The sequence below is a fragment of the Sinohyriopsis cumingii genome, chromosome 14, assembly GCF_028554795.1.
Source record: "Sinohyriopsis cumingii isolate HCF-2022 chromosome 14, ASM2855479v2, whole genome shotgun sequence".
Taxonomy (NCBI): Eukaryota; Metazoa; Mollusca; class Bivalvia; order Unionida; family Unionidae; genus Sinohyriopsis; species Sinohyriopsis cumingii.
Genome location: NC_142974.1, coordinates 9,063,956 through 9,090,560, shown reverse-complemented (window position 1 = coordinate 9,090,560; position 26,605 = coordinate 9,063,956). Strand labels below are relative to the sequence as shown.

The window sequence follows — 26,605 nt, the reverse complement described above, 5'->3', positions numbered from 1 at the left end:
AGACCAAAAAACCTCAAGGACATCCTAGTCAGGGCGAAGCTAACGCCAATCACTAATCAATCTGGCCTCTGTAGCGATAAAACTGCATTTGTTCTTTTTGTAACTGCATTTCTCTTTCTTTCTTTTCTCTCTTTCTTCATTATTTAATTGCATTTGCATTTGTTCTTTCTGTAATAGCATTTGTTCGTTCTCTTTCTCCGATTGCAACTGCATTTGTTTTTCTTCTCGATCTGTCTGAAGTTCCAGCTTCCTTAACTCTAATTTCATCTTGTATTGTAATTTTAATTCCTTTGATTTTAGGTCAGAGTCTCATACCGACTTAATCATCGAAACCAAAGCAGTTTTATCAAATACATTCTTTTCCACCAAATAATGGACCAAAATATTTTGTATTTCTTGCTTCGTTTAGAACGCCTTTGCCCCAGAAAGATCCTATTTTGCGGGAAGTTGAATCAATTCATCTTTTTTTAAAAGGTCTAATTGTTCCTGGGTGGGATTTGAAAGAAAGATTTCCAATTCTGATGATATTGTAAAAAACCAAGCCTGTTGATTTAACTAAAGATTTCAAAAAATGTAAAATAATACGTGAGATTTAAAAAAAGTCAGAACTAGGGGAAATTATATTTCAAGAAACGAAGTTTTCTGAAATATTTTAGCTAAAATTCATATATCCTAAGGACGAGCGACCCGATTTCCTTTGTTAACTTTTAGGCTTTTTAAAACGGTGACAAGACAAGAGTGAAGACAACAATCTTTGTAAAATTTAACAAAAAAGTTATTTCCCTAGAAAAACAGGTAAAAATGCGAAAACGAACTTACGGTTTAATGAATCAAATCCAAAAATAGTCCAATAATTAAAAAATAGAAATCCTAGAAAAAATTGTCCAAATGAAACTGAGTTGGAGTCTTGTTAAAAAAAATCCCAGATGGAGGACGATGGCGTATGCAGTAGTCAGTGTTGTCCTGACGTGCCAACATTTCATTGTTAAACAACAGAAAATAATATTCCAGTTTCGAACGGAGAATAAAATTTCGATAATTGTCTTTGTCCAAGAATTCTGTATGAGCACTTAAATTATTCCAGGGAAAAGAATTAATAATTCCATAAAATAGAATTTCAACTCAAATGGGTCACAACAGAATGTACCCAATGACGTCAAAGTGTTTAAGAGCCCAACTGACTAAACTCTGTATATAAAAAGGTTATACACCAATGCAAGACGCAAAACAAATTCACGTATGAGGGTCACGTGATCACTTTCTAGAGCAAGATCGAATCTTCAAATTAACATCACGTACTCTCAATACAGCCTTGATTTCACAGTATAAATCCCACACTAGGACTGAAAAAAAAAGTTGTTTACTCCAACTCTGAAATAAGGCCAGGAACTAGGTCAGCCTTAACACATTAACCCCTGGAGCTTTTTGTTATTTTCGCCTGAAAATCGAGTAGGAAACACAATTTGAAAGCTATTTCTGAATAGCCTCGAAAACACCAAATCCTCTGTCATCTTTCAATAACATACTGCCTAGTTGTGTTAGGAACATCGTTTTTCGTTGGCTATTTGACTCGCGCATTCTTTTTGTATGGAGACCACTCTTTATTCCAAATGCCCATCTTATCCTACTTTTTGCAAAGGTTCATCTGTCTGTTTGCAGTTCATACCAGTTTGCCTTAGATCTGAGACCAAAAAGTCTAAAATCCGGACACAAAATCGGATCTCGACCACGGGCGAATTTTGGGTAAAAAAATGGCGGGTCCAAAAAATGAGGGTTTTCTATCTGTATTTTGTAGTGCAACTAGATATTCCAGATTATTTAGTATCATTATAGAGCTACATCTGTCTACCTTTCTATAATATCACCTACTTTAGTGTATCATGCATGACCATGACGCTACATAGCTCGGCAGTAGGCTACTACCTCCTGCCCCGTAAAGTCGTCGCTAGGGGTTAATGTGTTAAGATACAAAGTTCGAATATTAGGTGTTTACGAAAAACAGTCAGGTCGAACTAATTTCTGAAAAATGTCAAATTCCAGTAAACACAATTACATTGCAATAGCATTTAATGGAATAAAAAAATTTAAAACTAACCAACAAACAATTAAATTAAATCAGATATAAATTAGATCAAACATACATAACAATAGAATATATCGTTAAATGCCATAAAGAAAACTACTGACAATACAAAAGATGCACAATGCTACTGACATAACGACTTTACATTTATTAATAACAGACCATTCCGGTGGCCTATTGGTTAGAGAGTCCGCCTCGGATGCGGAAGGTTGTGGGTTCGATCCCCAGCCGAGTCATACCATAGACTTATAGAAATGGTACTAACACCTGCCTCGCTTGGCGCTCAGCATTAAGAGGTTAGTGTTAGGACTGGTCGGCCTGGTGTCAGGATAATGTGACTGGGTGGGACATCATGCTATATGTCTGAGGCATGATGCTCCAGTGCTAGACGTCACTATAAACTGCAGACATCGTAGCGATATGACTGAAAAATTGTTAAAAGAATCTACGTTAAAAATCCAAATCATACAAAATCACACTGACATAATAATGAATATTGTAGAAATATATTACCTGGTGTCTACTTTTGCTCGTATACTTCGGGCTGCTGCCTTCTCAGTTTCCTTTGTTAGAATAATCTGACAATGACAATATGGGTCTTTTAACAAACCTGATACGCTCTTTTGAATTCGACAGGCGTATCCGGCCTAGTTGATTATTTTACAGTGCTTCAGTGAGGAAGCTTTCAGTTTATTGTAATATGTTGCTATTTATAGAATATTTCGCTATGTACGAATACCGAATAGGCGTAATGTTTCATAAAGCGTTTGAGGTGCGTCAAATTATATTTCACATTCCTAAGTGACAATGAATGTATTCATGTATGGAGGGCTATGAACAATGTTAGTATTTAAATGGAATCTCCTGTTTTACCTAACTTTGCTCATACCTATCTGCTTAAACAATGACCATATATATATATATATATATATATATATATATATATATATATATATATATATATATATATATATATATATATATAAGAAACTGACTACAAACAGTGCAAAACTGGTATCTTGCTTGCCCAAGCGCTTTCGACACTTAATGAGTCTTTTTCAAATGCAAATATAAAACATAGACAAGACAAATAAATAAAACAGACAAACCGTTTTCTTTGTAAAAATTTTCCTGCTCCTCATCGTCTCTTTCTACCGACTAGGCTTGTAGACTCCGACTGCTCTGCAAGTCGCACTTTTGTCTCCCCTCTTAGAGACTCAGGACTCACTGAACCGGACGTTCTGTTCCCCAAAGTGCATCCTTTGCAAATCTTTGTCTTTCCTTAGAATCTGTGGGGTTTTTTCTTCAGTTTTCCCGCCATATTACGAGTGGCTTTCTCGGAGTAATCCTATTTGCTCGGCAATCTTCCCAGGAGAAATAAATTGTCGCTTGCTAATTAGAAGCTATAATTCGGATCAAACTTAGCGGACAATGTCCTGCTCGCTGTCTGTCCACGTGGGGACGGATTTGGAACACGCCCCGGTCATCGTGGGTTCCTCTGATCTTTGTAACACCTTGATGGGAAGTCGCTCGATCTAACGCATATGCCGATTCAAGATGCCGGATCGTCTCCCTGGTCACTTTAACCTTGTGTAACAGATTAATTCTAGCCTGCCGAATGTTCAGACACCAAACACGCCTTGTAATAATCAAACCTTAGTTTATATACGACTTACGAACTTGGGTTGAACAAACGTGACACCCAACCCCCACGCTTGAGAAAAGAAGCGGGATTAGATTACCTCAAAATTGTTCCAAAATGCAAATGTGCGTTACTATACGCATTAAAAGAAACAAAATCATAACGACGCTACACGCAAAGTACGGACACAAATATGCATACAATAAATGGTTATCTACAGAGCGATCTATGCCATTTCAACGCTCCTGCTCATGAATTAGGCGCCTACGTTCTCGGTTCCTTTCAGGCATCTGATCTTCATCTGGTACTGCTGTGAAAACAGCGACCATCGCTTCAAGCGACCATTAGACAATTTCGCCTGAGGTTGGTGGTCGGTCTCCAATACGAACTTCCGCCAATATAAGTACCACTCGAACCATGATATCTCGAACACGATTCCGAGGGATTCCTTCTCAAATACGGAGTAGTTTTTCTCGGCAGCAGACAGTTTTCGACGACCGTACGCAACAGGAAAAATCGTCCCTTCGTGATCTTGCAGTAGTACTGCTCTCAGACCTGTGTCACATGCGTCAGTACGGAGCACGAAGTCTTTGGACAGAACCGGTAGATGGACAACAGCGTCGGATGTCAGCCTATTCTTCAGCGTTAGGAAAGCGTGCTCACACGCATCCGTCCAAATAACTTTACTCGGGGGCCGTTTCCTGGTAATATCAGACAACCCGCCCAAACCGCACTGAAATTGGCCATATACCTCTGGCAATACCCGGCCGAACCCAGAAACGACTTCACCTCAGTTTTCATGGTGGGGCGTGCGGAGTTTCTCAGCTGCTCCACCTTGGACTTCTCAGTAGACAGCGTGCCTTGACTCAGTGTTTGTCCCAAATAATCCAGCGTCCGCAACCCCAGGTGACATTTGGAAGGGCGAGCCGTCAATCCCGCCTGACGAAGCCGCTCCAAAACGTCATCTAGCAGAGTGAGTTATTCACCACACTTATATGTGGCTAGCAAGAGATCATCCATGAAGTTGTGAACACCCCTATCGCGCAAGGGCTCCAAAAACTACCTCACCATTCAAGTGATTACGCTTGGCGCGTTCTGGACTCCGAACGGCATGACTAACCATTGGTATATTCCATCGGGAGTAGCAAAAGCGAGATTTGCTCTATCCTCCTCCCTTACCGGAATTTGCAAATAGCCCTTGGACAAATCCAACATCGAAAAATATTTCGATTCCGTTACAGAAATGAAAATATGTTCTGGGTCAGGTAGCATTTCGACTTGAAATTCCATTACCTGATTCAGCTTCCGGTAGTCGACACAAAACCGATGTGTGCCATCCTTCTTCTGAACTAAGACTACCGGAGAGCTGTACGGAGAATCGGAGAGCTCGATTACTCTCAAAGCAGTCATCTGCTCAGTCTCTTCTCTTACGACTTGTATTTTCTCTCGAAGCAAAGGGTAGGGTTTCCGCTGCACTGGACGGTCGTCCACCAGCTTTAACCCGAACTCGGAAAGTGACGTTGTTCCGGGTATTTTCGTAAGAACATCAGAATACCCTGTCAGCAACGTCTCTGTCTCTTCCCGCTGATCCGCAGTCAACATGGGGACACACGTGGAGTCCGAGGGTGTCTCAGCCTTCGTGAATGGACAGTTCGGGACAGTGTTCGCCTTCGGCTTCCTCGGTGATGAGACGAGAAAATCGCTGACGCTCTCTCTTTCTCGGTATCTCTTAAGGAGATTGGCATGGTACAACTTCTCCTTAGTCGGTAGCCATGTCCGACAGGACTGACCTCCGACCTTCCCGGTTACGACTTACGGTCCCCTCCAAGAAACTTGCAGTTTGTTGTGTTCTTGGGAAAGCAGCAACAACACCTTGTCGCCTACTTCATACAGGCGTGGTTTTGTGCGCTTGTTGTAATGCTTCGCCTGACGCGACTTCGCTAGCTTGAGGTTCTCCCCAATTTTTAGGGCGGCCTTCACACAGCTTCTTTAGCGTGTTTTTCAGAGTCCCGTTAGACCGTTCGGCCAGTCTGTTACATTGGGGGTGATACGGTGTAGTCATGAGGTGCTTAATCGACATCAGTCGGTTCACCTCTGCCATCATGGGACTCATGAATTGTTTCGCTTCATCGGTAAGGATCTCGTCGGGTACTCCAACTCGTGACCAAATCCCAAACATCGCTTCAGCGACGGTTTCCGAATCAATATTACGCAAAGCGACAGCCTACGGATAGCATGTAGCGCAATCTACGACATTTAAAATATACCGATTTCTTTATGACAACGCGGGTTTTATTGGTCCGATCTAATCCATCGCTTGGCTTCGAAATGGTTCATCGATGTAGGGTGTACTCACCAAAGGGACAGGTCGATGATCCGTTTTCGGTGCCATGCTCCGACACTTGTCACAGGAGAGACAGAACCGCTTAACATCTCCGTGGACCCCTGGCCAGTAAAATTCAAATTCATTGACAAAACGATCACGCGTCTAGGCCATTCCCATGTGCCATCCCATGAGACTCTCATGCGAAACTTTCAACACTTCCAATCACTTCTCCTTTGGCACGACGACTTGCTTGAAATGTTCGTTTCCTTTCTTGGCGTGTCGATACAAGATCCCCTTCTTGTATACGAACCTCACCGCGCCATTCGGAGTTTCTCTCTCCGTTCCTTCTGCAGCGTATTTATGCAGCTGTGCCAGAGTTGCGTCTTCCAGCTGCAGCTTCCTCAATTTGGCGGGAAGTACGTTATTGACCAATGTCGACGTAACTTCCATAGTCGTCGGTTTCGGCTGTCGACTCTTGGATCTGATTTCCACAGCCTTCACCGGTGTCGGTTTGCAGGTTTCCGGTTCGGTTGTGGTAACACATAACGACATTCCAGTATGACGTCATGTGATAGTCCATCCAAGGACTCAGCTTCAATTTTCCCCTTCACATACAGTGAATCGAGGTCAATGACAGCCACCGGCAAAAAGTCACGTGCGCTGTTCGCGTATTGGACTTCAATTACCTCCCCTGTGTAGGCCTCAGGTTTAACATACTTCTTGTCGACAAGCGCGGGAACGCTACACCCAGTATCGTACAAAAGGGTGGCACCTTCTCTGTTGACAGTTGCATACGCCAGGTTTGCTGGTTTACAGCTTGCCTCCGACTCTCACTTCTTCCTAGCGAAGGCATTCACCTAGGTCTGTCGGCCCTTGCAAAATTTCCCGGGCACTTGCAGTTGTAGCACGTCGGCGGCCCACGCCGTCCAGCAAGGCCAGTTTTCGTGGATGAGGCTTGTCCTGTTTATAGGTGGAATCATTACCTGTAGCTCCGCCTCCGACCTTCCCGTCGCCCTGACTGTTAGTGACGCTAGCTCTCCTTCAACCACACGGCGCGACTCAGTGGGCCGGGGTTGGTCCGTACCCCCGGAACCTCCACTCTTTGAGTGTGCCTCCTCGTATCTGGCGAATTTTGCACTATGAACTCCGGATGACTGTCAGGAGAGTGTTAGTACGGGCGGGGGGGGGGCATTCAAATTTATAATTGGCAGTAGCTCCATTATAGTTTTGTTTTTACTGTATATAATCAACCCATATATTGGACAAAATAAAGTGGAAAAAGAATTTTCTGCGAAACTTCCATTCTTACTTACTTTTCGCAATACAGAGCAAATAGTCGCAAATATTAGTTGTTTTCGTGAGATATCAAATTCGACCACCTTATCATAAATATTATCCGTGAGTATATCTCATCTGCTGTAATAAAGATAACGTCTTTTTTCATCGCAACCAAAGAATATATAAGACTGCATGTGGAACTATCATATCACGCACGTTGTCAGTAAGTCTATAACGGATAAATATCCAGACGGCATCAAACTTGATGCTCATTCATACTGGCACATTTAGATTTATAATCTTTTCGCGCAATTTATCATTGTATATGTTTATCATTGCCAATAATAATAATGATAATATCAATAATAGATACCGTTAGCCTTGTTGCCTGAATTCTGTCGTTCACATTTAACATGACAAAAATGCAAATACATTTGCAACCACTTGTATGAACTTTTTGTTTCATTGATAAGTTAACAAAGCAAACACAAAACACCTGCAAGAAAATCTCTGAAGCTTCCTTCCACGTTTATTGTCCAGATTTGTTGATTATGGTATTTTTATTTCTATTTTGCCTTTCAGTCGAGGCAGAAAGAAAAACGAAAAGGAGGGGACGACTGGAAGAAAAGGGAAGCCAAGTAAGACGGGAAATTGCACGAACATATCTATATATTCATATTTTGAACAAGCAAAGTAAGTAGTCATGCATTTCCGTTAAATTGTAACATCAAAATGACTTACAGGAATTTAATTATATGTACCTATATCGAGGTTACGTTTACAGGAATTTAATTATATGTACCTATATCGAGGTTACGTTTACATTAATTTAATTATATGTACCTATATCGAGGTTACGTTTACAGGAATTTAATTATATGTACCTATATCGAGGTAACGTTTACAGGAGTTTAATTATATGTACCTATATCGAGGTTAAGTTTACAGGAATGTAATTATATGTACCTATATCGAGGTTACGTTTACAGGAATTTAATTATATGTACCTATATCGAGGGTACGTTTACAGGAATTTACTTGTATGTACCTATATCGAGGTTATGTTTACATGAATTTACTTATATGTACCTATATCGAGGGTACGTTTCGCTTCTACATGCCCACAGGAGTCACAGAAAGTTAATATGCAAAGAATGAGGAAAATCTAGAAAAATAAAACGCCAAGACAGGTGATATTGCTCAACAGAATACAAAAATTGATATTAAAAGTTACGATAAGTAGAATTTAGAAGCAATTGAAACAATCGAATTTAATAAATTTCTCGCTTTATCAAATAGTTCAAAAATATTGTATAGTTCATTCATACTGAATTAGCTGTGTATAAAAAAGGGGTGAGACAAATACCCTTTTAGTGCATGAATTGATACTTTTCAATCATATTTTATTGCTGAAGCACCAATTATGAAATTAAATAATTTGACGAGAAATAAGATATTCGCATTTGCATACATACATACATACATACATACAGACAGACAGACAGACAGACAGATAGATAGATAGATAGATAGATAGATATAACATCTGCTTAACAATGCATTGCTTGCCGATTGTTATTGCCCAATCGAAGAAAGATTTCACGTACACATCGACTTTATCATCTATTTTTAATAATAATAATAATAATAATAATAATATATTCCGGCTGAAGTAATTAGCAAAAAGCTGACTGACATTATAACATTGGAATTAAAAGAAATACATATATTTATTAAGAATGTACTTAGGTAACATCTACTGCATAACAGAACACAAACATAAAAGAAGTTCCTGCAATTTGTATAAAGTTAACATAATGTTATCACATCGATACATCACAGCTGCCTCGAACATTATTATGCGGTCGAAAAATCAGGATTGCTCATTTCAATTTAAAAGAGTAATTTTTTATTAAAAGCTGAAATATTAAGGCTTTAAACAAAACAAGGGATTACGTGGAGATAGAAAGGATCCAGATTAAAATATATTAAAATAGGTAACTGCATGGCTGCGACACACAAAAGACTGGCAAAAATGACACGAAAAGTTGCAAAAAAATGGACAAATTAACCAAAATAGGTGTGGTACATTCTAGAAACAATACAGAAAATTATGCACTGAGATAAACAACAACACAATTTCGACTTTTCTTTAGAGATTGGGTTATTAGTGGGAATTATCAACCAGAAAGAATCGAGAACAAGCATAAATATATTCTAGTTAAATTCAGTTTTAGAGAGAACTGTGTTATAACGAAGCTAAAGGAACATTTGGTAATAAATGTAGATTTGATATATAATAGTAATTTCAAATTAAGGAGTAACTATTTTCGAAGATTGTGTTATGTCGACGGGTGTAGCAGAAGGTGTAGAATGTGGTGGGATGCAATAGATAGTGCGATCGATAGAAATATCATGCTGCGCCAAATAGAAGTGGAATAAAGCGAAACAGCACATCATGACACCCAAACGATGTAATAAGAAGGCTATAGTATACAACACATTATGACACACACACAGAGTAATAAGAAGAATATAGTCTACAACAACTTATGATACACAAATAACGTAATAAGGAGACTACAATCTACAACACAGTATACGAAACAAATAACGTAATAAGGAGACTAAGTCTACAATACATCATGACACAAATACAGTAACAATGACACTACAGTCTACAGAACATTATGACACACAAATAACGTAATAAGGAGACTACAGTCTACAGAACATTATGACACACAAATAACGTAATAAGGAAACTACAGTCTACAGAACATTATGACACACAAATAACGTAATAAGGAAACTACAGTCTACAACACATCATGACATACAAGTAACGTAATAAGGAGACTACAGTCTACAGAACATTATGACACACAAATAACGTAATAAGGAGACTACAGTCTCCAGAACATTATGATACACAAATAACGTAAAAAGGAGATATCCGTCTACAGAACATTATGACACACAAATAACGTAATAAGAAGACTACCGTCTACAGAACATTATGACACACAAATAACATAATAAGGAGACCACCGTCTACAGAACATTATGACACACAAATAACGTAATAAGGAGACCACCGTCTACATAACATTATGACACACAAATAACGTAATAAGGAGACTACCGTCTACAGAACATTATGACATACAAATAACGTAATAAGGAGACTACCGTCTATAGAACATTATGACACACAAAAAGCATAATAAGGAGACTACAGTCTACAACACATTATGACATACAAATGACGTAATAAGGAGACTACAGTCTATAACACATCATGTGAAGGAACTTTTTGATACAATAAACCTCACTTGCATTATGGAATTCCTAAAAGCACTGAACATTTACTCTAAGCTATAGCTTTTACGCCATCAACTTGAGCATTTTTATGTAATGTATTTACCGTCCATTATCTTCAATAATTTTTCATCTGCCTTTATTGACATATACCATTTACATTCCCCGAGGATCGGGAAGGCTTATTCATTACCGTTACCATCTTATCGCTTTGTTTGGTTTTGATATCGCTGGTCGATATAAAACCTTTTATCATTTTTACATAATCATACATATGACCTTTTGTATGGCGCTAGATAGCCTAACAGTGATGGTAAGCCGTTAAAAAATCAAACAAACAAACAACACATCATGACACACAAATAACGTAATAAGGAGACTACAATCTACGGAACATCATAACGGATTAACAGATAAAGGAATGTTCAAAATGAATCACAGCATAATTTTTTTAAATATAATTGGTATTTAGCTACATTTGTACAAAACATAACATATGTTACAGGGTCTGTTTTGGACAGTAACATAAACGTTTACAAAGTTGATACAGTTATCTATTTTAGGACAGCAAGGCTGTTACACGGATAAAACATGGTGAAATTTTAACAATAGATAATAGTTTTAAAAGTATAATTAGAATATCCTGCTAGTGGCGATTAGAATACTTGTATTACCAAATGTGGCGTGGTAACGGATATGATCCAAAAACAATACACAAATATTACGTGAGTTATCGAAAACGCGGTTGAACCTTACTATTAGAACAAATGTAGAAAACAGCGGTGTTCCCGAGTCAACGAACGGATACTTGAAGGGCACAAAAACAATTCAGAGCAGAGGCATTATGATTATACATCTATTATCAGCATGGTGGAGCGTGTACATAGCACAACTATTGACACGATTTAATACTTGAATAGCCAAAGGACGCCTGGTGATAAATAATGTCCGGAACAACAGTTGGCACGAATTAAACAGTCATTGATATTGATATCATTGGTTGCATAGCTTAAGTTTATTATTTATTTATTTATTCATTTATTTAAATAGTTCTTGCATATGACCTTTAAAAGAAAGGCCCCAACCTGTCATCAAGAAATTTGTTGAATCATGCTGGTTGCTTTTTACACCATAGGTCAAAAATATAACAAGCCAATAATGTAAAAGCAAGTAACATCATATTATTAGGCAATATAGAAACAATCTGACCACCATTCTAAATATGTGATTTATCAGACTACCAATAATGCCAGCTATTGCTACCGCTATGGCTTTGCCAAATGGAACACATGTTTGGACAAATGTCTGAGCGAATGTTAATGTCCTCAGTCAAAGCTCGTCACGGGCTGGGGAAGACGTACGTGTGAAGTAGGAAGAGGCAGAGTAGGATGTTGAGGTGAAGTATAGATTTAGGATGAAGCAGGGGAAGGACCAGAAACAGTTTTATCAAACTTGCTCTGAGAAAGTAATTACTGATAATGTCTTGGATATAGTTTTACAGTATTACAAATAGTTACACCTTATTTTCTGAAGCATATTTTCAAATCTTTCATGTAATGGCAATAATCTTCAGACTAACTAATTAATTATTGGCTGCTGTATATATATATATATATATATATATATATATATATATATATATATATATATATATATATATACACACACACATGGGTTTTATGGTTTAGGACTTCTTCAATAGTGCATGGCCTTTTATAAACTGGTATTGCTCTGGGATCTCCATTAATGCACTTAAAGCAAGAGCCGCATAGGCGTTCCTTGCCCCAGTGACAGTTTCGTAAAAGTTCACGAACTGAAAATTGTCGAATTGGCGCGATGGTAACCCGTCGTCGAATTCTTTCATCTCCTCCCATGGACCATCTCCAACTCCTATGACCACGATGGATAACGGCCACTGTGACGCTTCCACTATGGCGTCTTGGTTGACTTTCTCGTTGGTGACTTGCCCGTCAGCTACGATCACTAGGATGTGGTACTAGAAAGATATAAGAACGAAAGCTATGTAACATTTTATACTGCTTCGACTGATGAGTTTCCATTCAATAGACACGTTAAATATCCCAACACCCAAAGCAAAAAAGAAAAGTGCAGGCTGGATAGTACCATTTCTTGGTATTTTGGGGCAAGTGAAAAAGCATGGAGTACGAGTAACATAATCGCTGATATTTTTCTTCAGATGCTATTTGGACCGTGGCGAAGAAAAGTTTAAAACATTCACAGTGTATGTTACGAGATAATGTATGATTGTCATTTAGTACAATGCTTCACGAACCTATTCAAAACAATATCCACTACACGAGCCCAAGTGGATATAATTGTTGCAACTCTGAAACTTGGTATAAGGAATCATGATCTATCCATTGCACAAGTCTCTCTGTATTCATACATATCTTGTTAGAGGCGATATATCCATCCATTCGTATTGAATTCCGGTCAGCATAAAAGTTGTGAAAAATTCACTTTCCTTTCGCAAGGATTCAGACTAAATCGATGGATAGCCCGGTTGACATATACACGTTTTGTTTAATATCACATTAGACGCTGTAATGACATATAAACGTTTTGTTTAATATCACAGGTAGACGCTTTAAAGTAGCATATGTTCAAAGTATGTTGAAGTAATAGCGATAACACCATATAATAAAGACGTTTAGTGTGCTATATTTAACAATTCATGGTTAAAAATTACCTTTCTAGTCTTTTTAACAATTTCGATTGCCTCTTTTATAAGCGGAACGAAATTTGTAGGCCCGCTAAGTTGTACTGTAGGTGTTATTTTATTGTAGAGATCCAATACTTCACTAAATCCATCGCAAAAGACCTGAAAAAGAGTAAAAGGACATATTTTGATTGATAAGGCACACTTAAACGAAAGAGTAATTAATGAAAAGTAAAACAACCCTTCAGCACATTAAACTATTATAAATATCTGTTAGTTTAAATTTTTTAAATTATTTTTTTCTATCTTGTAAACATTTTCCTTTTTTTATCTTCAGAACCACCAGAAAATTTTAACTTTAGCCTTCTACATCATAGAAATTCATGCATAGTCGATAACAATATTTTTTTAAATTGCATATTTGTTTTTATTTACACGTGTTACATGGCTATGAAAGTCTCAGAACTATCTGCATTGCTTAATGACTGTAAACGAATGTATTCAGCGTACAGTTTGCTCTTCATTATAAACATATATAATTAATTAACCAGGATGCAAACTTTTTGCTGCAAAATAAAAGATCATGACAGGAGACACAGATATATAATTTAGTGAGAGTGATCAAGGAAGGATAACAGCGGAGATTTAGCTTTTTGGTGTGGTACGGTATATAAAATTGTAACTGTGATCAAAATGGAACGAATAATCATCTTCGTGAATCATTTTGTGCTGATATTAAATTTCTGCATTTAATTTTTTAGCAAAACAGTTTTTCATTTTTCTGCCATGTAAAGTTATTTGCCCCAAAAATGTAAATCATTATCAACATTTATATTCATTACCTATAATCTGTTATGGATCTCATTTCTGAGGCTATTTAAATGGCCTGTAATTAAAAACAAAATGATCGTCGTTTCCTTTAAGAAAGCTATAAGATCAGGAAGAATTGGTATCATCTTAATAAACAACAATTCAGCATGTGTGTCTTCATAGACTCAGTACCACAAAAGCGTGTCTTTGACCACATGCTAAATAGCTTTGAGCAGAAAATGTTGCGTACAATAATCTATATTTGAAGGTAAGTATAGATGATCAAGTTCATGATGATATTTTTATGTTTCACATTTTCGCAAGAGCTGGTCTTCCAGTTTCACAATAATCTGCTTCTCTTATATCAAATTTTTGTAATCCAGAAACTCTCTTGGCTGCTTCAAACTGCAAAGTTTCAAAAGAAAAGTTTTTATTTTTTTTTGTTTTTTTTTTTCGGGGGGGGGGGAATCTGAGGGTGTATATGAAGACCGTATTTCATATGCCTATTCAACAAATGGGCGATTGTTGGTTACATTTTATTCAGGCTATGTTCTGATAATACATATTTAAAGTTACTCAAGTTAATATAAATACATCATGTATTATAAATTCAATATGGTTGCTGGAAGATCCGTTGGATGATGAAATAATCTTCATATATTTATGTGATGTATTAAAACGAATCAATCTTCTGAAAATTCACGTTCTGGTATGTTTTCATATATTGATGTGATGTATCGATTAAAACGAATCGATCATCTGAAAATTCACGTTTAGGTATGTTTTCATATATTTATGTGATGTATTAAAACGAATCGATCATCTGAAAATTCACGTTCTGGTATGTTTTCATATATTGATGTGATGCATAAAAACGAATTGATCATCTGAAAATTCAAGTTCTGGTATGTTTTCATATATCGACGTGATGTGTCTAAACCAATCGACCATCTAAAAATTCATGTTCTGATATGTTTTCATATAACGATGTGATGTATCAGAACGAATCGATCATCTGAAAATTCACGTTCTGGTATGTTTTCATCTATCGATGTGATGTATGAAAACGAATCAATCATCTGACAATTCACGTTCTGGTATGTTTTCATATATTGATGTGATGTATCAAAACGAATCGATCATCTGAAACTTCACATTCTGGTACGTTTTCATATATCGATGTGATATATCAAAACGAATCGATCATCTAAAAATTCACGTTCTGGTATGATTCATATATCGATGTGATGTATCAAAACGAATCGATCATCTGAAACTTCACATTCTGGTACGTTTTCATATATCGATTTGATATATCAAAACGAATCGATCATCTAAAAATTCACGTTCTGGGATGATTTATATATCGATGTGATGTATCAAAAGGAATCAATCATCTGAAAATTCAAGTTCTGTTATGTTTTCATCTCATTGTTGGTGAAAAGGACAACCACTGTTTTGGATGGGTTCAAATTAACAGGCAAGAAATTTTACCAATCCAATCATTTGTCGATATCACCATATAATATGCTTTGAATAAAAAGCTGATCAGGCGATATGGAAAGCAATAAGAATCGTCTGCAAATAATATAATCAGGGTTTCAAAACTCATTAATTTATAAAATAAAATTTTAAGAGGTCTAGTACTGATCATTGATGTTCTCCTGAATTTAGTTTCCCAGGTTTGAGAACTCATTTGCAATCATGACTATCTGAGTCACGATAGCTAACAGACATGTATCTATGTCATTAGCTTCGCTTAATTCCATAGTTTTCCATTGTGTCTTATTATCCACTGTGCCACACTCTTTAAAAGGCTGAAGATATGTCTCAGAATATATGAAGCACACACGCTGAATACAAGTTTACAGTAGGGAGATTATGTTGCATACAGACATAGAGAGTCGTTCTGGCGTTTGCTTTGGGTCCTTTTATCTTGAATATCTTGCTATATTCGATTGTCGTCTTAGCGCATTTTATAACATGAAGTATATCGTTTTAACAACGGTGGTTGTGCAGTATAAAGATATGTGCGCAATACTTACCAACTGGAGTAGTGTGGTCTAAAGGTAATTAGACAATAAATACCAACTTGACTTGTGCAGTCTTAAAGCCAGTATACACCACTTACAAACTGGAGTAGTTTGTCTAAAAGCAATTATACACCACTTACCATCTCGATTATTGTTGTCTAAAAGCAAGGATACACCACTTACCAAGTGGAGTAGTATACACAACTTACTAAATGGAGTGTGAGGATTAAAAGCAAGCATACGGCACTTACTAAGTGGAGTAGTGTGGTCTAAAAGCAAGTATATATGCCACTTACCAAGTGGAGAAGCGTGGCCTAAAAGCAAGTATACATCACTTGCCAAGTGGAGTAGTGTGGCCTAAAAGCAAGCATACATCACTTACCAAGTTGAGAATTTTGGCCTAAAAGCAAGTATACAACACTTACCAAGTGGAGTAGTGTGGCCTAAAAGCAAGTATACACCACTTACCAAGTGGAGTAGTGTGGTCTAAAAGCAAGTATATGCCACTTACCAAGTGGAGTAGTGTGGCCTAAAAGCAAGTATACAACACTTACCAAGTGGAGTAGTGTGACCTAAAAGCAAGTATATTCCACTTACCAAGTGGAGTAGTGTGGCCTAAAAGCAAGTATACTCCACTTGCCAAGTGGATTAGTGTGGCCTAAAAGCAAGTATACATCACTTACCAAGTGGAATAGTGTGGCCTAAAAGCAAGCATACACACACTTGCCAAATGGAATAGTGTGGCCTAAAAGCAACACCACTTGCCAAGTGGAGTAGTGTGGCCTAAAAAGCAAGTATACACCACTTACCAAGTGGAGTAGTGTGGCCTAAAAGCAAGTATACACCTTTTTCCAAGTGGAGTAGTGTGGCCTAAAAGCAAGTATACACCACTTGCCAAGTGGAGTAGTGTGGCCTAAAAGCAAGTATACTCCACTTGCCAAGTGGATTAGTGTGGCCTAAAAGCAAGTATACATCACTTACCAAGTGGAATAGTGTGGCCTAAAAGCAAGCATACACACACTTGCCAAATGGAATAGTGTGGCCTAAAAGCAACACCACTTGCCAAGTGGAGTAGTGTGGCCTAAAAGCAAGTATACACCACTTTCCAAGTGGAGTAATGTGGCCTAAAAGCAAGTATACACCATTTTCCAAGTGGAGTAGTGTGGCCTAAAAGCAAGTATACTCCACTTGCCAAGTGGATTAGTGTGGCCTAAAAGCAAGTATACACCACTTGCCAAGTGGATTAATGTGGCCTAAAAGCAAGTATACACCACATACCAAGTAGAGTAGCATGGTCTATATGCAAATATACACTACTTACCAAGTGGAGTAGTGCTATCAAAAAACATGTACAAATCACTTACTCCCTCTTTCAACGGGAAAATAGCTGTATCCTTGGTCTTTACATCACCAAAACCAAATGCTGGTATTTTTCTGTCCTCATCTAGCGCCTCAAGTGTTTCTCCAAGAATGCATATCACCTGGCAAATAAATATGATCAAATGTCCGTGCAAAGATTTCCAACAAATAATAGTTTTTCTTACTCCTGTAAAAATGAATGTCCATTACACAGAACGTTTATAAGTGTTGAAGATTTCAGGTTTCTAACCTATCCAAGTAAAGGAAATAACATTTATAATAAAAAGTGAATAGGTAGATGCTGAGTACAATATGACCGACAAGACAAATTTACCTTTATAAAAAAAGATGATAAATTATGGCAATATTGACCCGAACTGTATTGTAGTATTCGCCAACCATATCCGCCCTGGGAATATATTCTTCCCCCCCCCCCCTCCGATGCGGCTGCTCACTGTCATTGTACGGTTTCTGAGAACATTTAAATACAGTGAAGTGTGCGATCTTCGAACTCCAAATATACGGGAAGTAAAACTGCGTCGTTCTCATTTTAATTTCTAGTTCTGATATTTCTTCTTTTTTTTTTAAACTGAAAAACGATGATAAGATATTCCCTTAATTTGGAAAAAGAAATGCAAAGTAGTTAGATTGTTGACCTATAACTTTATTGCACAAAATTGATTAAAAAAAGACTCGCCCACGCAAACATGGACGCCATGTTAGTATATAAATTCACGTTCTGTTTGAAACGCAAATATAGCAGTGTTAGGGACACCCCAAGACAATCGAACTAGAAATTATTAATTAATTAATGAAATGGCTACATTTAATATATGTTGTATATCCTTCTGGATTTTAGGTTTTGTAAAATAGCATGGGGGGGGGGGTACAAACTGCGAGAACTTTGGCGAATACTAAAGTGGTAAAGATGGTTGAGAAACCGTTGTGCGAAGTGAAAGAATTATGTGCATCTGGATAAAATCACGAACTCTAGGAAGATCTAATATGCCAAGCAAGGTCTTGTTCATTTAACGATATTGTATTAGACATGACGCTCTAGAGGGTTACAAGCCTAATACAAAAACATATTTCAACGAAACCCCATAACTTTCAATAAGACGAAATTTTTCAACGAGGAGACTTCAATTAAGTGTGTAATTTTTTTAAAGTCAAAACTTCTTTTGGAAATCTGCCATTGGGTTTGAGTCGGCGTAGAATCTATAATAACTTAACATGACGTGTGTGTCTCTATAGATTCTTTGCGAATTTCAGGCAAGTGTTTCGGGATGTAAGGACTATTATTTGAAATTAAAGTAAGCTAATCTGGAACGATATAACCCCGAAGGGGAATTTAACATTAGCCGTGTATAGCCCTCTACTACAATTAATTTTACAACAAATTTCGGACCGCATGTCCTCCTGTTGGAATTTTGTCTTTAGCTGTGTATAGCGTCCTATTAGTACTTACAAAAAGCGGTGTAAAACCTCCTGTGTGAATTCATCATTAGCTGTCTATGGAGTTCTGCGAGACTTTAACACTAGTAGTTCATACCCGCCCCCCCCCCAAAAAAAAAATAACATTGGAGATAACGCTATGGTGATATGGAAATTTGACATGACGGAACATTTTAAATTCCCGTAGGGCCCTACAAACCACTAATGGTAAATTCCCCTAAGGGGTTATAAACGGCGAATGTTTTTTTATCCCAGAGGCAGATACACGGTCCCAAACAATAATGCATAATGCTAAATTCCCATAAACTCCCTACCCACCCAAACCAAATGTTTAGTTCCAAACGTTCCCATAGTAGCCACGGAAGCTCCAACCTCTTGGCAGTTAGTGTGCGTAGTTCTATACTGCCTCTTTATTTATTTCCATACCTGTTGATACGGATTCATTTGCGGTCCGCTGGTGTCGTGTAAAGATCGTCCACCAAATGTCTTTTGTCCCTGCATGCGGTTGCTAATTGTGTAGTCGATACCTAGAGGAGATAAACATGACTTCAAGCAATTACGATCACTTTTTCCGATGCCCATTTTTATCCCCATGTGTTTATAAAATTGTTGGGGATATATTGATATTGTCTGTTGTAAATATGTCAGTTTATCTTTCCGTTGCCTACCACCCGGTGTTGTCTTCACAGGCTTTATATTTACATTGTTTACACACATATGCACAAAGAAAGTGATATTTTCTTGATATTTATAATGCACACACACGCATACCGCCACACACACCATATACTCATTCACCACACAAAGGCTGTCATAATAGGCACGTGGTCCTAATATAGAGGTTGCAGAGGTTATACGCATGTCAGTGGGTTCTCAAAAAATATCAAAGAGCAGAAAGGTACACAAAAGAATACGTAGTCAAAGAGTAATGTGGAGTAATTGTTCAATTTATTATCCAGGTGAGATTACTTATATTACAGCACATGTGATAAACTTAGATAAGGGATAATAAACCAAAATAAATTTGCTCCTACTTGTCGCTAGTTGCTATGTGTAGTACATTATGGCCCGTATGGATGAACACACGGGTCTCTTGACGGACTGATAACAATATGGTCGTTTTTTTAGCAGGTAAACCTAATGGGAAATTTCTATGAAACTAACAGATGCTATACGCTATGGACGTGTGGTCACTTTAGACCAAATAGAGAGGAACGCATTTATCTCTGGATGGTACCAGCATCTTACATTATAAGCTTGGAATGTATACATACATGACATTTAAAACGGTGCTGAGCGAGAAAAGGAAACTTTTAAGTATATTTCATGGGGAAAAATTCGATTTTGACGACTTGGCCACCCAGGGCCAGTGTGGGTGTATGAGAAAGCTTGTCAGTAGCTTCCCGAGGGTCGATGGCTTTTCGCGGTATCTTTTCGGGGTCTTCCTCCAACAGAGATACTAGCCACGATGTAAAGATTATCATGTAATAAAAATGACGTTAACCCCCCCCCCCATATCATTCTGTACACCGTCATCTACTTTAGATGAATAGACTGTAGCACCCATATAGATACAAATGTAAGCGTTTAGGTTCTAAAATGTTGTCAGGACACGTCTGACTCAAATGTGAAAGTGTACAAAGAAGGTAACTTACTATATCTCTCTCACTCTTTACATTCCAAAGCTACCTTGTTCACACAAATAAAGTAAATAAACAATATATATTAAATGAATCATTTTACCTGACAACTTTGGATGTTATTCCCTAATCGTTTCAGAAAGAAGAAAGAGCACCGTGTAGTACATTTGGTGAAACTGATGCAATTCAGATTTGAAAAAGACAAAAATGGATCATTTTGTTTCTGAGGACACGTATGTCCTCACTTCAATTATATCCACATTACATCTGTAGAATATAGTACCAATGGAGACGGATAGGTTGGATTTTATTTTACAAAGTGATTTATTTATTTTTTATCTACATTCGCAACCATATTAAAGGGTTTAAATCATTACTTGTAATGTGTATCTGAAGCACATAACAAAAACGATCACTGTGCTTGAAAATTATCAGCCTAGCTACTAATAATTATTAAATATTCACACCTAATTAACTCGCACTTTCTCAAATATACTTCTTATATTTAAGGAAACAATACATTTACCATGAAGCGATGAAACATCTTTCAGCTGTCACCTTGCCTGATAAACAGTAAGAGTTAATCAAAACTTATGTCTTATGTGCCTCCTCGCACCATCCAGTCGACTCATTTCAATAAGGTAACATCCAGTATCAACTCATTCAATAAGGCAACATCCGGTATCAACATATTTCAATAAGGCAACATCCAGTATCAACTCATTTCAATAAGACAACATCCAGTATCAACTCATTTAAATAAGGCAACAGCCTGTATCAACTCATTTCAATAAGGCAACATCCAACATCAACTCATTTCAATAAGGCAACATCCAGTATCAACTCATTTCAATAAGACAAAATCCAGTAGCAACTCATTTAAATAAGGCAACATCTAATATCAACTCATTTCAATAAGGCAACATCCAGTATCAACATATTTCAATAAGGCAACATCCAATATCAACCCAGTTGAAAATTGCCAAATTCAATTTTAGCTCAGTTCAAAATGACAAAATTCAATATCATCGCATTTCAAAAATGGCTAAACTCGAGTCATATTTAACATATATCTTACATGTGTGTTAGGAAATGGAGAATGTAGCCACGTGCAAGAAAAAGTATATATATATATATATATATATATATATATAGCACAACAATTTACCAAATATAAGCCCGCAGTTTTTAACACCGGCGTCTCGAATGGCTTTACTGACATCATTGAGGTTTCCGAAATTATCCGTAATTGCTTTAAAAGGGGAGCCATGAAAAAGGTCAGAAGGATCTCTGCGCAGGCTCATATTTCTGAAAAAGTAAATAAACAAAATGTTCACTAACTCGCACAAACCCGATCGTCCATCTGCAATTTTGCAATTTTCTATCGCTGAAAGTAAATCTAAATATATTACATTGCAACACGTCAGTCGTGTAAATTTGGAAAACCATGATTTAGTTTTTAATGAATTCAACACCAGTAGTATTTAGAATTACCTTTACCTGAAAAGCAGCATGTAGTAAACGTTCATAGAACCCTCTACATGGGGGCGAATTATGCTATTGCTGCAAGGGAGAAGCTACTGTACCACGCACCTCTTCGTTAAATCAAAACCTACGCTCTTTTGACAATGTCATAACTTCAGTTTGTGATGCATTCATCTAAGCCGGTTTTGTACGATACCTGATTTCTAAAAATACAGACTTATGTTAACCTGGTAGAGTTAAATGACTCTGATACAGTTGCTACTAATGTGGTCTGTATAAAAGCATAACAAAACATGTGACGGTGACACATTGTCGGGTATGCCTTCAATGGCATAAATATGTACGTGTATATTTATGTATATACACTAAATAAACAATAGATACACCCATCCAGAACATGATCATGTTAAAAGATATATGCTTTCATGTTAAAGAGAGGACCTTGGCTAAAATTTACGTCATAAAGAGATGACCTTTGCTAGAATTTACGTCATAAAGAGAAGACCTTTGCCTAAATTTACGTGATAAAGAGGGGACCTTTGCCTAAATTTACGTCATAAGGAGGGGATCTTTGCCTAAACTTATGTCATAAAGAGAGGACCTTTACCTAAATTTACGTCATAAAAGAGGGGACCTTTGCTAAAATTTACGTCAAGATAGTAGTTTTGAAACGCACTTGTCTTTGCAGCAATACGAGACAAGAGAAAATAATTTTTACTCGATAGGGTCTTTGGTGTTTCAGAAAAAGGGACCTGGATTTAATCTCTTAGACTAGTGTTATTTCTCCATTACTCATGTGTAACAGAATAGACAACAATATTAATCATATATGCTACTGTCATGTGAAGCAAAAGGAAGCAGAATGCAAACTAAATTGCAAACAGATAAGTGTCTTATCACTAGAACTTTGCTCCATCGTTCTCTAGAGCGAGGATCTATATTTGCATGAACTCTTGCAGATATGATAGGTCCATATTAGTGATACCCTTTTCGATCTGTGAGACATTGCGTAAGTCCATCCATGATTTGCATTAGTTTCACTTGGTCAGATACTGTGATTTGACATTCGTGTTCAATGATCATATTTCACGCTATGCATAGCTAATATTAAATACATGTTATTTATGGAGCCGTGTGATCTGTTTTGCACCAGCCAGTTTGTATAGTTATTAAAAAGCTACACTGATGAAGGTACACCTTCAAGCGAACTAGAGCGAGACACTGACACTTTTTTTTAGGAATTTGTCAGCAATGAATATTGGGAAGCGCAAGTGCTGAAACTCGAGAAAGCGCGTGGGCTGCCAATAGGTGAAATCTGATTTGTCTTCAAAGCACATACCTTTTCGTGTGAGTAGAGCGAAGTAAATATTTGAACTTTAATTTGTATACAAAACAAAAACAATGTATTTAAATGGGCTATTTTCAAATATGTGATACGGTTAATTCAGGAGTTCAACTAAAAAGCAACAGTGTTGGTATCTAAAGAAAACGCCTATGTGTTTGTACATGTTTGGACTTCGAAAAATTGTGGTTCAAGCTAGTTGTGTTGCAAACTAAAATTCAAGGGAACAAACGTGTTTATGTTTTCATTTATTTGAAATGTCTTGCTTAGATATAAAAACACTTTGCAAAATAAAATGTTATTAGTAAACTGAAGTATTTATTTGGTACATTTGCGATCACTGACGAAGAGGCCCTACAGTGTCCTGATCGACTTGTCCATGTGACGACATTTTATGCCGTGCAATGTTGCGGAAGGCTGCGCGTTAAACAAGGGCAAATTTCGGTGGTTGAAACATCTATGATGCCTTTTATTTACTTTTTTCTTTATAACTCCTTGCTATATTTCATATACATGGTATATGGTGCAAAGCATGTCATCTGCCACAGCGGAGGTCCAATTCAGTATATGAACTGCATAAAAAAACAGCGAACTATTCTGAATTATGTAACATTCAATTGACTGAAACCCGAGGCATCACCACTGTCATACCTACAGTCAGTTTACGTGAGCACTTTCGTCAGCGCTTACCTTCGCCCTCGAATAAGTGTCCGTTTAAAAATGCTTGCGTAACTTAGATATGTACTGTTAATAAAAATGCAGTCGCTTGCTTTGTAAATTAATATCAATGGCATACTCCACTCGTTGCTAAATAATTATTTTGTTGAAGACTGCTTGTGAGATCAAACCGTTGCCAAATGCTTGTGCTTTAAAGTGGCTATTCTAGGCTTGTATAAACTTGAGATTTTCCTTACACTAAATAAGTGGTACAAAATGGTGTTGCATTAGGTAAACACATTACGTAAACACAATACCCTATGCAAAGAGCGCTTTGATTAATAGTTTTCCCTTAAAACGTCATACAGTATCAACTGCAACCACCACTGTACTGTTAACTGTATTAGTTTGGTTTGTCGCTCATACATAACAAAAGGGTCGCGTATATATATATATATATATATATATATATATATATATATATATATATATATATATATATATATATATATCAGTACTGTCGAGTACCTGTATTGAATTTTCAGAGCTATTATTTGTGTATACAATGTTACGAATCCTGAACCCTTAACCCAATTTTGTATTGCTATGTACTGTATAACATGCAGTACCCGGAAGATAAATTGTCTGATACACGTTTCTCCTCAAACACCAACGTAAATATGTTAACCAGTTTATGAATACAACATCACATCTTAGCAAAGTCTTCAAGTACCATGGTCTTCCTTCTCGTTTTTCCTTCTCGCAAACAGTTTGCTCAAATTTTTTCTAAGGTTTAAACAGCACTCATCACTACCACCTCTGTTCGAACCCAGGAATTCCGGTATTATAATTTTGTTTAATTAAACTTGTTAGGCATCTAGAATAGCAGTTTAAAGTCTCCCAGAACAAAACAAAATCATATGCGCTGTTCACGTGACCTCGGGTGCTATCCTATCCATGTGCATTTCAACATGTGAAATATTTGTTCGTATTTAATCAGAACAAAAGAATAAAATTAGGAACGACACGTTATATCTCATACACGTTCTCTTTTTGCCCCGATTAGTGTATGCAGGCCTTATCCAAGATGAATAAAAATAATGACAGGTGAAACGGAAGGAAGGGTGTATGAGAAATAAGTGATGGATGCCTACGTATAGTTACAGTGGACAATAAGTTCCAGCATAAATACCATCGTACGATAGGAATGTATGAAAACAATACAGAAGGAATGTATCAAAATAGTACGGTAGGAATGTATGAAAATCGTTTAAGCGGTCGTAAGTTAAGGAAGTCATTTTACAATACAGGATACATGACTATGACTATGACCAAAAAAAAGTTAGGCCATGTTGCTTTAAAATCCAGTAGTTTAGTATCTAAGAATACTTTGGACGGTTTGGATATATGCACATATCAAATGAGGACACAGAAGGATGAACCCAAAACACATGTGAAGGTTTGCTGATATAAAACATCATAATGTACCTCACGTAAGTTAAATTCAGAAAGCTATAAACACGGTCATTGTAGAGGCCATAACGTACCAAGAAAAGACAGATCAATTTAAAAAAGGAACTGATAAAGTGATTGCCAAGAGAAATAAACAAATCAAATAATGACTAACACCACTAGGAATCAAATCCATTTTAGATCATATCAGTATAAACTGCATTCTAAACGTTTATATATAAAAAAAATACTCACCCAAAGATTTATTCCAAAGTGAGTCATTCACATAGGTAGGTACCGTAACTCTACCAAATGGCATCATACCTTACCCAAAAAATCCTAAATTTTTGGAGATCTTTTACAACCTCTGCGTGTTAGTTTTGGGCTGAAAGTTACACTAAAGTTAGCATATTAATAAGAAACAAATGGAGGCAAATAGAAACTTGTCCCATAACCCTATTGACTGGGGATTTGTAGATATGCTATATCAAATATATGAGATCTTGTCAATATTAAATGGCATTTCAAATTCAATTCAAACATATTAGTTATAAATATAGTAATTATGCAAGCAATGAAACGGAGTTATTTGGACCAGGAGGAGCAATACGCCTTCCAACGGATGAAGCAAAAAACTGAATAATTTATTTAAAACAAGACCGCATTAATGACTAGATGGATAGCATTTCATGACAAGGAACAATGGTAAAGACAGACTGCGAGGAAACGAAATGTTGTTAATTATGATAATCAGCGGCGACAAGTCTGCAAGGCATCTAAAGGAAAATTCCTTTCCCATCACACAATTAAGCAGCTCAACTATGATTAGAACTCATACCTTCAGGTATAGAGTTCGATTCATTAATCGCAGAGTGACATCTTTTTCTTCACCAATTCAAAGTTGATTAAAATCCAATAACAACAGATAAACGGGAGGATGAAAGAACATAATGACTAGAAAACGCAAAAACGGCCATATGAAAAGTTGCAATTTAACATTCGTTCTTTAATTACGTAAGACTGGATGCAATACAGCTAGTGT

The 26,605-nt window shown here is 37.0% G+C and overlaps 2 protein-coding genes across 5 annotated transcripts in view; both read right to left on the bottom strand.

The window, feature by feature from the left end:
- The window catches only part of LOC149783187 (uncharacterized), a 79,933-nt gene that overhangs the window by 40,714 nt on the left and 12,614 nt on the right, over positions 1 to 26,605 (bottom strand). Inside the window, exon 1 of one of the 3 annotated variants that reach the window (XM_089931412.1) lies at positions 2,597 to 2,717. The exons of the other annotated variants lie outside the window; for them this stretch is intronic. The gene's annotated coding sequence lies outside the window, so the exon portion shown is untranslated. Of the gene's footprint in view, positions 1 to 2,596; positions 2,718 to 26,605 lie in introns of those variants that run through there. 3 annotated transcript variants of the gene reach the window in all.
- LOC149783186 (uncharacterized) overlaps positions 8,942 to 26,605 on the bottom strand; it is a 30,290-nt gene continuing 12,626 nt past the window's right edge. For both annotated transcript variants that reach the window (XM_089931410.1, XM_089931411.1), the window contains exons 2-6: positions 21,796 to 21,935; positions 19,414 to 19,514; positions 17,538 to 17,654; positions 13,361 to 13,492; positions 8,942 to 12,646 (exon numbers count right to left, since the gene is read on the bottom strand). In XM_089931410.1, the coding sequence (XP_089787536.1) occupies positions 12,335 to 12,646; positions 13,361 to 13,492; positions 17,538 to 17,654; positions 19,414 to 19,514; positions 21,796 to 21,935 (802 nt within the window). In that variant the 3' untranslated portion in view covers positions 8,942 to 12,334. The remainder of the gene's footprint in view (positions 12,647 to 13,360; positions 13,493 to 17,537; positions 17,655 to 19,413; positions 19,515 to 21,795; positions 21,936 to 26,605) is intronic.